The following is a 14,092-nucleotide window of genomic DNA, read 5'->3' on the forward strand; positions in this document are numbered from 1 at the left end:
GCCATTGATTTCTTCAAAAGTGTAAACACTGTGGTTCTGCAGTTGGCCTGCAAGTTTATCACCAAGAGGATTTCTACTTGCAAACAACAATATATGCAATATTTATTAAACTCTGAAATTAATCTGGAATCTTAGAGGCAGAATCCTTCCACCCCATCTTTTTCTGTTTGCTGGTCTCCCACCAACCCTATTTGTCTAAGTGATGGAGTTTGGGGAGGAGACATAAGACTTTCTTATGTTTCTTAACACACCCTTGGGTCCAGGCTCAGTGAAGCTCAATGAAGTATGGACAGATCCAGACAGCTGGTGTCAGCCTCACAATTACCCAAACATTTTCTGTAGCGAGACATAGATGTGCATCATTAAAGATATATACAGCTCAACCTACACAACTGTCACCTACCTCAGTAAGGCCAATAGGGACAACAGAAAATAACTCATACAGAACATACTCTTCAAGATGCTCTTCAAGTAATCCCCAGGGGGTGGTTGCATAAAACTTATTTAGACTAGTCTTACAAGTTTTAGACTGGTCTTAAGTGAGTTGCATAAAAACTTAGATTGGTCCAATTTAAGACCAAAAAGTAAGATTACTTACCCCAAGGCTAACTTCAATTACATTCTGTGTCCAAGCGGATCCTTACTCGCTTCACTATAGATAACAAGTTGCTGGTAACTCCACTCTCCCTCCCCTCCAGGGATTTCCCAAAACATGGGTGATTCCTCCCAATGTATATCAATGACCACTTCTGTTGTGCTTTTTAATTAAGCACTTCATCCTCCTCTTGTTGTTGGCTGTTTATCTAACCAGTTCACTGTGCTTTCTACAATGTGCTGTCATCATCTACATACTAAAATTACTCTGCTTTTGAGGCTGCTAAGTTGCCTTATCATCAGGTGGTGACCCTGCGAGTTTGTGAAAATTCTTTTAGGGGGAATGTCACGGCTCACCCCATGCTTGCCCTGAGTAAAATCTGGTCGTGGTTCATGTATTGTGCAGAGGGCAGAATCACAAATGGGCCAGGACTGAGCAGAGAAATCTTTTAACCACAGGAGCTGCAGTTCAGCACCATTACACTTTAATTCTCTGCTCTTCAAAGATGTTTAACCTGCCAGTATGCCCAGTTCAGTTGAGAGCAACAACATGAATGGACGGAAAGAAAAAAAAATTGAAAGAGAACAATGAAGAATGTCCCAATTAAATTGATTCCATTGAGACCAGGTCTTTCCATTAATATTCATTCAAAGCTTTAGTAACTTTCACAATTACAGTATACTGTCAGCATACTGTATCTTTGCAAGAGCAAGTTATAGATTACGCAGTTGCATAAGCATCCCCCACTGGCACTTGGCAGCATTATTGAAGTTATCGAGACTGTGAAGTATTAGAGAAATATTAAAACCAGATAATTCAGACAGACGAGAGTGTATTAGGTAGAAAGCCTTTGAGATACCAGAGAAAGTGGTCTGTTGGTGAGTGTTTTTATTTTCATTAATAGATGTCCAGACAAGACTGTCCTTGCGAACCATCTTTAAAAGTCTTGTTGAGACAGTGGAGGTATTGCAATGCTCCATGTGGACAACGGTGTTCTCGTTGTTGTGCTTTTGTTTGCCAGACAGTTGTTCCCTCTAGGCGCTGAGGAATTGCATCCCGTTGCAAAATAAATGATTCAGCGATGGGTAAATCGAATGAACTAGAGGCACACAATGTATTAAGCTTCCAAAGTAACGGATCCTTCTTCATCAGTGTCAGACCCAAGCATCAACTGTGCACAGAGTGAGAGAGCAGGAGGGAGCTGTAATAACATGTTTGTGTGTGAGTTTGTGTGTGTTGTTAGAGTCCGTAAGTGATCAACCCCTTATTTGGCCTGTCTTCTACCCAGGTGCGTTTAGAGTGGCCTACAGACCTGGCCATCAACCCTATGGACAACTCCATCTATGTGCTTGACAACAATGTGGTGCTACAGATCACTGAGAATAGGCAGGTGCGCATCGTGGCAGGTAGACCCATGCATTGCCAGGTCCCAGGCATCGAGTACACCATGGGAAAGCGTGCCATCCAGACCACTCTAGAAGGTGCGACAGCCATTGCACTCTCCTACAGTGGTGTTCTCTTTATAGCTGAGACGGATGAAAAAAAGATTAACCGTATTAGACAAGTTAGCACCGATGGCGAGATTTCTCACCTGGTAGGAGCACCCTCTGACTGCGATTGCAAAAACGATGCTAACTGTGACTGTTACCAGACGGGCGATGGGTATGCCAAAGACGCACGACTAAATGCACCTTCTTCGCTGGTGGTATCTCCTGATGGAACACTTTATGCTGCCGACTTAGGAAACATTCGGATCCGTGCCATACGTCGCAATCGACCTCCACAAGGCTTTTCGGGTCTTTATGAAGTTGCGTCACCTGCCTCACAAGAACTCTACGTGTTTGATGCCAATGGAACGCATCAGTATACCATGAGCTTGGTCACTGCTGACTATAAGTACAACTTTAGCTATAGTAATGAGGATGATGTTACAGCTGTAACAGATAGCAATGGAAATACACTTCGGGTCCGCCGTGACCCCAACCGGATGCCAGTCCGCATCGTTGCCCCCGACAACCAGGTCATTTGGCTGACAATTGGCACGAATGGAGGGCTTAAGACCCTCACTGCACAGGGGCAGGAGCTGGTACTCTTCACCTACCATGGCAATAGCGGTCTGTTAGCCACCAAGAGCATCCAAATTGGCTGGACAACATTTTATGAGTGAGTGCTTCTATTCATTCCATTACACAGTTGCAGAACACATATCTACAACTCTGGACAACTACACATGCATGCACATGCAATATATACATGTAAACACAACATTAGCATAAACTTGTACATATTAAGTGGAACCAAAAGTATTTGGAAACTTAAGTCATTAATATTACAAATATCATATGACATTATACATTATATATCAAAGTATTAAACCAAGAAGCATTTATTTTAAAGAAATATACTTTAGCACATACACTTTTCAAGCAAAACATTTCACAATACCTTTGTTAGTTTTTAAATGATTACACAATAGATATATTAAAATCAGTACACTTTCTGTCAAACTTTGAGGAAAATGTCAATAATTAATGTGATGAACTACAACTATGGCTGCACTGTTACGACACCTTTACTAAAAATATCACTTGTTTTAAAGACAATGAAAAAGTAGCTAAGAAAATTGAAGTTAGTTCTGATAAAAGGTCTAGCATTTTTGGTGTTTTATATATATATATATATGAAGATTCCACTTTAATATTTTGGATCTAATGCAGTGACATTTTGACATTAATAAGTATGACTAAAGTGTCAAAACAATTTGGAGCTACAGTATGTACTGACTATAAAACCAGAGTGTAGATTAAGATGTATGATTTTCATTAGATGTGCAGTTTTGCGGGTCTTTTAGATGCATGTATGGTGTAGCGCGCATTCCAGCACTAGGCTTCAATGCTTCTCTAAATCTTCTCCTTCAGCAAAAACACAGCTTGCATTTACCAGACCTACCATTTCATTTCACCACATGCTATTTAGAGCATGGTAAAAATGCTAAAGGAATTTGAATGACTTTTTCCAGCTAGTGGTGTACTGAAAGATTTTGCATAATGCCATTGTGGGGTAGGTCCTTCTGTCCAACATGTTGGACACAGTGTCTGTGCACCTACTTTGCCATTGCCACAAACCTTTGCGGGCATCAACAGGCCTTAACGATCGTGACTACAATGAGTAGTGCCATAAAGGCTGATTTTATTGTGTTTCTGTGTGAGGATTTATCCCCATTTTAGACAGAAAATGTCATCAGGCTAGTTGTGGGTCAGCTTGAACTATCATTCTGCTTTTATCAAAAAGCAAACCACACTGGAATGAAATAGCCTATACCAATTTTTTTTTTTTTTTCACCTTTGTTTACACCACACTTTTCTTCATTTGTATACTCAAATCAAGTTGTCCATTTAACCTCACTCAGAAGGCATACAAACTGAATCAAACCTTACATTACATGCTAATCTGCTTAATGTCATGCCAACATGGGAACTACTGACCGCAAATCATTAAGGTTCAATTGCATAAAGGTGCTCTAATGGCATTTTTGGTTTGCAGCTATGACAGCGAGGGACGTCTGACAAACGTGACCTTCCCCACGGGTGTTATTACCAGTCTGATTGGAGAGATGGACAGAGCTCTAACAGTTGACATTGAGACCTCAGGACGAGACGATGATGTCAGCATCACCACCAATCTCTCCTCCATTGACTCCTTTTACACATTAGTTCAAGGTATGTGTTGGGTTACACAGAGTCTCTACTGTATCATTATTAACAATAAACCCTGATGGCTCCATAAACCGACCTGTTGCTTTAAGCCTTGGCCATGTTCCACATTGCTAATCAAGCTGTAACTCGCATGTTAAATCAATAGTAATGACCAAATATGCATTACTCATTCATTACAGCTAAAATTGTTAGATGGGGATTTGTAGTTTCATGATAATCATAGCACCGAAGCAAATGAAAAAGACTGGATAGCTGGGCTTCAGAATAATACATTTACATACTGTAGAAATAATTTAAAGGGTGAGGTTAACATGAAGAATGTGGTGACAAGATGTGAAAGTTCAAATATTCATAAAAGGACAGTTTACACAAGAATTAAAATTCTGTCATCATTTGCTCAACCCATATTGTTCCAAACTGTACGACTTTGTTTCTTCCATAGAGCATGTCACCATTAACTTTTATTGCATTTTTTTTTTCATACAATGAAAGTTCATGGTGACTGAGACTGTCAGTCCCTAACATTCTGCCTAACATTTCCTTTTGGGTTTCATGGAAGAATGTCCTAGAATTTGGAACAACATGGTGAGTAAATGATGACAGAATTTTAATTTTTGTGTAACCTATTCTTTTAAGAATCATTGCACATTAAGTCATCCATTTTTTTTTTTTTTTTTTTTTTGCTTTTTACCTCACCCTTTTAATATTTACATTTACAACAGAATTTATTCTGTGATTTTTATTATGCCAGAATTTTCATTTAGGGGTGAACTATCCCTTTAAGATTGCAATAAAAAAATGTAAAGAAGATTATGTATTTAACAGAGCAATCATGGCACAACCCAACAAAAGTTCATGGAGTTTCATTTTACAAATCACTTTCTAACCACCTTAATTGACTTGAGAATACAAATGGATTAAACATTCAAGATGGTGATGTTGCCACTCTGAATTTGCAGTACTAGCTTAATATAATCCCCATGTCCCCCTCTTTTCTCTCTCTTGCTCTTTGCCTCCCCATAGATCAACTAAGAAACAGCTACCAGGTGGGCTATGATAACTCCATGAGGGTCATCTACGCCAATGGAATGGACTCACACTTCCAGACCGAGCCTCATATTCTTGCGGGTGCATCCAACCCGATCGTGGCTAGGAGAAACATGACCTTGCCTGGAGAGAATGGACAGAACCTGGTGGAGTGGCGCTTTAGAAAAGAGCAGAACAGGGGGAAAGTCGAAGTGTTTGGCAGGAAACTCAGGGCATGTAAAAATATTTTTAAGCTTTTTGTCTCTTGCAGACTTCCTCTGCCTATACTTTGTTGAGAGAACAATACTGTATATAAGTGTAGTCAGAATAATACATTATGACAACTGTTACTGTAATATTCTTTCTTGGTGCATTATTTGAGAGCTGTACATTATAGGGATTTAAAATATGTATAAGTATTTCTGCAAACATTAAAATGAGACATTTCATCTTGGATCGTTTATTGGCCTAACCTCATATCCATATTGCTATTTGAACTAAAACTAATTCTGACATCACTCAGACAGCTGACACATATTAGAGAATGGATGATCATTTGTATCCAGCCTCTTTCAGTTACATTTTCTCTCTAAATATTTTCCTTTGCTATGAACAGACATTGAATCATTATAGAGTCCTCTGTTGTTCATTCATCTTTTTCATTGGTGTCACAAGAGAAGCGGGTCATTTTAAAGCACCAGTAAAGTGGTCCAGTCTCTTATGTGGGAAACTGCTCCAGCATATCAAAGCTTGAGAATGTCAAACATAGAACAAAGCACTTTTTTATGACAAATACTCCAGAGATTCTATAAATATAAAGAGGAAGAGGGACAGCAATGAGACTAGGAGATTGAAAACGTGTTAGTGCTCAATATGTATCCAATTTTTATGTTTTCTTCAGTTCTCAAAGTGATATATGTAACTGAAGATGGGGTAAACAACTCTACAGAAATATGTCAAGTCTGTTGTTAGCAATGAATGTTATAATCAGTATAAATATTCTGCTTTCTTTTCACAAAGGTCAACGGTAGAAACCTGCTCTCTGTGGACTATGACCGAACTCTGCGGACAGAGAAAATATATGATGACCATCGAAAGTTCCTCCTGAAGATTGTGTATGATGCCTCCGGTCATCCTACATTGTGGGTGCCCAGTAGTAAATTGATGTCTGTCAACCTCACCTACTCCAGCACTGGCCAGGTCACAAGCATCCAAAGAGGCCCCACAACTGAGAGGGTAGAATATGACAGCCAGGGACGAATAGTTTCCAGAACCTTTGCAGATGGCAAAACATGGAGTTACACTTATCTGGACAAGGTGAGAATTGTGGATTTTTCCAATAGTTGGTAGGCCCCAAAAGATATACTGATGCTGATGATGCTGATTTTCTTCTTTTTTTTTTTTTTTTTTTCGTATATTTCCAAATGTCCAAAAGCTTTGCAAGGCAATTTAAATAGTCAAAGTACTAAATTGCTTGTGTTAAAATCAGCATACTTAAACACATTGGCCTACATACTGTACTCTAGAACAAATATTATCTGTTTGGCCTTAAGATTAAGGTGACCACAATGTCCCGCTATAACTAAGATTTAGTGATGGTTATGCTCTATGAGTGGGCTCTCTAGTAGCACATCATTATCACTGTGTCAGCATTAAAAACAATGAAGTTTGTTTGGCAATAAAAAAAAAACTGAAATATTTGCACCATAAAGAGCCCTAGTCATACTGGGATCAGAAATTTCCTTTGAATTGTGGCTGGTTTATGGACTTCAGGATCTTGGGAATATGGAGAAGGAGGGAAAATAAATGTTGTTGTTTTTTTGAGGGAAATTGCTTATTGAGGTCTCATATAGACAAAGTTACATTCTCAAAATAAGACCACAGGGAGAAGTCAGGGTTTGAGCCCAGCCTAATGATACCATAAAGGCAAGAAAGAAAGACAAACACCTCCAACCCTTCATACTTTCAGGGAATTACACCAGTATTCTCTGCTGTTATTCTGCATGCACCCTTGTAAATATTGATACTTTTTAGTAATTAATTTTATGGACCTTTGCATATTGGGTTTAAAGTTTTGGCAGATTATAAGAGAGTGCTCATCTGGAACAAAAGTTTTGTGGAAAGAAAAACCCCTATGTAAGAATGTGTATATTAAATATGCATGGCTTGCCAGACTTTCCTTTGCCTGCCACATGCGCAGGTAGCATGACCAGTGAGAGGATATCAATGGAAAAACATATGCCACCAGCAGTGCCTGGGGATCTACAATAATGTCTGTCCAAGTATGGTTGACAAGGTGAAGGCTTCTCACAGGTAGCAGCCTCTGAGAATAGCTCTCAGATTCTGCTGGCCTCCTTGTCGGCGGCAGTCATTGTGCTTTATTACCAGGCAAGAGATCTAGATGAATGTACGTGGAGTGATGCGGTAGCTTTGAATTCCACAGTCTTAGATCCATTGAACGCAAGGCTCTGGGGATGTCTGTAGGGGGGTGTCTGTTAAGCACCACGGTGAGAAACGCATATTTATCATCCTTTGCTTCATGGTCCTTTGCTTCTCACGTTATCCAAGAAAACACAAAACAGGCCAAGAATAATCATGTAGCCTCAGTCATTCATAACTCATGGACAACCTGTTTGTTTGTTTACCTCAAGTTTCAAGCTTAGCATACAGATGCTTCTTTAAATCCTTTTTGTATGCATCCACAATATGCAGAGCAATTCACCTGATGGGGGTCTTCACTAGTGGTCAACCGATATATCGCAGAGGCCGATAAATCGGCCGATATTCAGAATTTTGTAATTATCGTCATTGGCTGATAAATTTTCCCGTTTGGCCGATTTGTTTCTTGAGGGTGCTGAGAATCAGCTGTTTGCATGTGAAGCGACTGAGACATATAAACAACCAGTCATGGTTCCTTTTGCTGTTACGTGCCATCGTGTTACTGCATTAATAGACCGGTGTGCAACACAGTGTCATTTAAACAGTCCGCATATCAGAGTCGCAGCAAATGCGTTTGAGCTCATTATGTTAAAGTGTTCGTCTGTTTCATTCTCCCTCTCCTCAACAGTTCAATGTAACTTTTAACTGTCTTGTTTAATGATAAAAAGGCAATATCAATAAAACTAATATCATATACCATCTGCAAATATACACAAATCTCGTTTAAACAGATGTAATAAACCAACCTCACACAACTTGAGCACTCATTTATTTACCTCTAAAGCATGTATTCTCCTCAGCAGTTCCCTTTTATTCTAATGATAAAAGGCAAATATCAATAAAACTTCTATTATATTCTGTCTGAAAATATGCAGATATCTCATTTAAACAGATGTAATTCACAAACCTCACGAAAATCCAGTGTTTTCTTCCCATCAAGCGCTCCTGTAATATCTTCCTCTGAAGCACGTATTCTATCAGCCAGAATCAAAACTTCAGGATCAGGATAAAAGTTCCTCTGATTCACAAATCATGATGGTCACTCCATGACAATCGAAGCAGGCGATCCAGGCCATTTAAATTGCTGCTCACGCTGGACCAGCACAAGAGCATGAGTGCAACTTCAAAGTAAAAGCACTTCATGTGTGCTATAAGTAAATGGCATATTCACAATGCACTGTATGTACAATTAATTTGATTAGGTATTTTTTGAGAAAATGCAATTGTTTTGTTTTTTTTTGGGGGGGGGGGGTTTCTCCCCTTTTCAGCAAATGCACTCGTGGTGGCGTAGTGACTTGCCTCAATCCGGGTGGCAGAGGATGAATCTCAGTTGTCTCCGCGTCTGAGACCGTCAAACCATGCATCTTATCACATGGCTTGTTGAGAGCATTACCGCAGAGACCTAGATATCTCAATTAATATAATATATCTACGTGGCATCCATGCACAACTCACCATGTGCCCCACCGAGAGCGAGAACCACATTATAGCAACCACGAGGAGGTTAACCCAACGTGGCTCTACTCACCCTAGCAACCAGGCCAATTGGTTGCTTAGGAAGCCTGACTGGAGTCACTCAGACACTTTTTTGTGTGTGTGTGCAATTTTATGTTTTTGTATTTACTATATTTAATTGTGTGATTTATCGGCATTGTATCGGCCTATCAGCCACCATGCTCTCTGGATATCGGCATCGGCCATTAAAAAACCCATATCGGTTGATCAGTAGTCTTCACCCCACCTTATGAAATAAGTACAGCCGCATCATGCATTTGTAGAACACTTTACAGTTGTGCAGCAATGCACATTCAACAAACCTGAATTTAAAAGCTTGAGTGTCACTGAGAACACAGTTAGGCGAAGAAATAATTACTAAATGGAATGTTAATGCCTTCTTTTACACACCATGTATATTTTAAAAGAAAGTGGAAGAGTTTTTTAATTATTTACATTAATTTCTTCTCTCTCTTTTAATTTCCAGTCCATGGTGCTCCTTTTACACAGCCAGCGGCAGTACATCTTTGATTATGATCTCCAAGATCGACTCTCCGCCATTACTATGCCAAGTGTGGCCCGCCACACCATGCAAACCATCCGCTCCGTAGGTTACTATCGCAATATCTACAATCCACCTGAAAGTAATGCCTCCGTAACGGTAGACTACAGTGAGGATGGCCAGCTCCTGCGGGTGGCGCACTTGGGCACTGGCCGGCGTGTCCTCTACAAGTACCGTAGACAGAACAAGCTGTCCGAGATCCTCTACGACAGCACACGGGTTAGCTTCACCTATGATGAGACAGCAGGTGTGCTCAAAACCGTCAACCTACAGAGTGAGGGCTTCATTTGTTCGATCAGATATCGGCAGATAGGCCCACTGGTGGACCGACAGATATTCCGTTTTAGTGAGGATGGCATGGTCAATGCGCGCTTTGACTACACCTATGACAACAGTTTCCGAGTTACCAGCATGCAGGGAGTTATCAATGAAACCCCACTTCCAATTGACCTCTATCAGTTTGATGACATTTCCGGCAAGGTAGAGCAGTTTGGCAAGTTTGGCGTCATTTATTACGACATCAACCAGATCATCTCCACAGCTGTCATGACCTATACGAAGCACTTCGATGTCCATGGCCGCATCAAGGAGATCCAGTACGAGATCTTTCGTTCCCTCATGTACTGGATAACAATCCAGTATGACAACATAGGCCGTGTCACAAAAAGGGAAATAAAGATCGGTCCTTTTGCCAACACCACCAAATATGGCTATGAGTATGATGTGGATGGGCAGCTACAGACTGTTTATTTGAATGAGAAAATGATGTGGCGGTACAATTATGACCTGAATGGCAATCTACACCTGTTGAACCCTGGGAACAGTGCTCGACTCACACCCCTCCGTTATGACCTACGGGACCGCATCACACGACTGGGCGATGTGCAGTATCGCATGGATGAAGATGGCTTTTTGCGCCAAAGGGGTGCGGAAATCTTTGAATACAACTCCAAGGGCCTCCTGGTTCGGGTGCATAGTAAAGCCAGTGGCTGGACCATCCAGTACCGTTATGATGGGCTTGGAAGACGCCTTGCCTCTCGCAATAGTCTGGGCCAGCACCTTCAGTTTTTCTATGCCGACCTCAACTACCCTACACGCATCACCCACGTGTACAACCATTCTAGCTCAGAGATCACCTCACTGTACTATGATCTCCAAGGCCATCTGTTTGCCATGGAGATCAGCAGTGGGGAAGAGTTTTACATAGCTTGCGACAACACAGGAACACCACTTGCCGTTTTTAGCAGCAATGGGCTGCTACTCAAGCAGGTACAATATACTGCTTATGGAGAGATCTACTTTGACTCCAACCCAGACTTCCAGTTGGTTATTGGATTCCATGGTGGTTTGTATGATCCTTTAACAAGACTGCTGCACTTTGGAGAGAGAGATTATGACATTCAAGCTGGCCGTTGGACCACCCCAGATATTAGCACCTGGACCAGGGTGGGCAAGGACCCAGCTCCCTTCAACTTGTATATGTTTCGCAATAACAATCCCATCAGCAAGGTGCATGAGGTCAAGGAGTATGTCACAGGTGAGATTATACTGTACTTATTAAGGGTTCCTCTGGCATATTGTATTAAGGGTTCCTCTGGAATGTTGTAATTGTCATTTACTTGTGTCACCATGATTTTATTATCATCAAGCAATTGGTAGAAATAAATAGATCCTATTTATTGTAAATATCCAATATTACTGCATCAAGCAGCCCCCAAATTGTCTTTTTTAACAATGACTCTTCTTTAATCCATAGATGTCAACATCTGGCTGGTGACATTTGGCTTCCACCTGCACAACGTCATCCCAGGGTTTCCCATCCCTAAATTCGACCTCACCCAGCCCTCATTGGAAATGAGAAAGAGTCAACTGTGGGATGACCTACCGGTAAGCCATCTGGCTCCCTGTTTATTTCTCCTTAATATTTTTAGCATTCTGTTACCTACAAGAGCTACTTAGTGGGATTTTTCTAAAACTATACTGCTACTGCAGTTTACAAAATTCAAGGTGGTCTCTGACGCAGCATGACTTTTCAGCATTTCCACTCATATCTAGTAAATGTGTTTATTGATTGGTGTCAGCTATGTTGAGGCTCAGTGTTGACAACTATTTCACTTTAGTTTCTGCAAAATAAGAATGTCAGTACTTACAGCCGCCACTGTTTGTCTGTAGTCCATATCAGGGGTCCAGCAAGAGGTTATGCGGCAGGCCAAGGCTTTCCTATCCTTTGAAAGGATGCCAGAGATCCAGTTTAGCCGTCAACGCTCAAGTTGGGAAAAACCTTGGTTGTGGTTTGCCACAGTCAAGTCCCTCATTGGTAAAGGTGTGATGCTTGCCATTACCAGTAAGGGCCAGGTAGCCACCAACGCACTGAACATCGCAAATGAAGACTGCATTAAAGTGGCCACCGTGCTCAACAATGCCTTCTATCTGGAAGATCTACACTTCACAGTGGAAGGCCGAGACACGCACTACTTCATAAAAACCAGCCTGCCAGAGAGCGACCTAGGCACACTGCGACTTACCAGCGGCCACAAGAGTCTAGAGAATGGTGTCAACGTAACAGTGTCGCAATCCACAACTGTCGTCAATGGGCGCACACGTCGCTTTGCAGATGTAGAGTTGCAATACGGTGCATTGGCCCTGCATGTGCGCTACGGCATGACACTGGATGAGGAGAAGGCACGGGTCCTGGAGCAGGCTCGCCAGAGAGCATTGTCTAGTGCTTGGGCACGGGAGCAGCAGCGTGTACGTGATGGGGAGGAAGGGGTGCGTCTTTGGACAGAGGGGGAGAAGAGGCAGTTGCTTAGCTCTGGAAAGGTGCTGGGTTATGATGGCTACTATGTACTCTCAGTAGAGCAGTACCCTGAACTGGCCGACAGTGCCAATAATATCCAGTTCCTGAGGCAGAGCGAGATTGGGAAGAGGTAACAGTCTGCACAGCACAGGCTGCCCTATGGACTACTGCCCCTCTGCTCCCCAAGTTCCTCTTCTCCTTGTTCACTGTACCAGACCTCCCAGCCCAGAGACTGAAGGGAAAGGATTTAGGATAGAGAAATGAGGAGCTGTGCCTAAGTGCCACAAACACAGCAATTATACAGAAAAAATGGAGGCACTTCCTCTTATAGACTGTACCACACCCCCGTCCTACACATTGGTCCACACTATTGTGTTGAATAGTGAATGGACTCTCTTAAAAGAGAGCAACTCGAGGAAAAAAACTGTTCTGATTTGTGTTTTTCTTCTTTTTCTGCTTTTTATATTAAAACCTTAAAGGTGACTTGGTCAGTGATGATAAAATGGATAAAAAAGACAAATGTGTTTACATGCGGAAACCACTGCACACAGATTAACTAATATAATGCCCTGTAATATAAAGGCAGTGACTGTAATTCAGTGGTTCTTACTGTCTCGGGCATACTCATAAATGGGTCCTTGCTCTCTGAAATATTTTGTCGACTAGTGAGGACTGTGAGCTAGTTGATGGTTTCTCTCCTGCTTTGATTTCTTAAGGGACACAGTTATGGTTCATATAATCAAATCTGAGTACAATCTCATTCATCAAGTGTTTAATAGAGCGGAAACTGACAGAACAAAAAAATATAAATATATATCTATCTCATAACTGACCTGTCTTTTGAAAAAGATGTTAAAATATCTTTATGGATTTTGTTTTTTTTTTTAAGTGAAAAAAATTCCACCTATCCGTACAACAACATTAGGCGCAAAGAAAGTAATTTATGTACAGTGTTTATACATAAAAATAAAATCTTACAAATATTGAGACTTTTTTGTCTTGTCATGCATTACTGTTTATACTCATGAATTTTAATATTTTATCTTATCAAAATATGTGGTAATGCTAATTGAAATAAAATCAGCTGTACTGTGTCATTGAATCTTCAACATTGTTTTTTTCTCTGTTCATCTTCTGAAACTGATTGTTGCCATTTTTCTTTTCCATATCTCTCTTTTTTTCAGAATGTCTTAATACATGTTCAGTGTTTTCATGGCTTAAAGCCTCTGTAATCAACATTAGGTTTAGAGTAGCTGTTTGCCAGTTGTGGGTTGAGTAATTACTAAACCCAATTACTAAAAACTGAAGTAAAGTAAACTAAATGATTTCTTTACAGTAATGTCATTGTAATGGTATTGTTCTGTCTTTTAATGCATTGGAATGAGTTTCAAGCTTTAGCCTCACTTTATATCCAGAGATATAATGGTTTCTTCAAAAAGTTTCCGCTCTTTGTAATGTTTTAG

General features: G+C 40.8%; 1 protein-coding gene across 1 annotated transcript in view; it reads left to right on the plus strand.

Annotated features, from left to right (window-relative positions):
- The window catches only part of LOC127445439 (teneurin-3-like), a 362,775-nt gene extending 349,157 nt beyond the window's left edge, over positions 1–13,618 (plus strand). Inside the window, exons 26-32 of the mRNA XM_051705512.1 lie at positions 1,884–2,758; positions 4,139–4,314; positions 5,335–5,570; positions 6,358–6,654; positions 9,758–11,369; positions 11,589–11,719; positions 12,005–13,618. Of these exons, the coding sequence (XP_051561472.1) occupies positions 1,884–2,758; positions 4,139–4,314; positions 5,335–5,570; positions 6,358–6,654; positions 9,758–11,369; positions 11,589–11,719; positions 12,005–12,763 (4,086 nt within the window). The 3' untranslated portion in view covers positions 12,764–13,618. The remainder of the gene's footprint in view (positions 1–1,883; positions 2,759–4,138; positions 4,315–5,334; positions 5,571–6,357; positions 6,655–9,757; positions 11,370–11,588; positions 11,720–12,004) is intronic.
- Positions 13,619–14,092: the final 474 nt, after the last annotated feature.

This window comes from Myxocyprinus asiaticus, chromosome 8 (genome assembly GCF_019703515.2).
Source record: "Myxocyprinus asiaticus isolate MX2 ecotype Aquarium Trade chromosome 8, UBuf_Myxa_2, whole genome shotgun sequence".
NCBI classification, from domain to species: Eukaryota; Metazoa; Chordata; class Actinopteri; order Cypriniformes; family Catostomidae; genus Myxocyprinus; species Myxocyprinus asiaticus.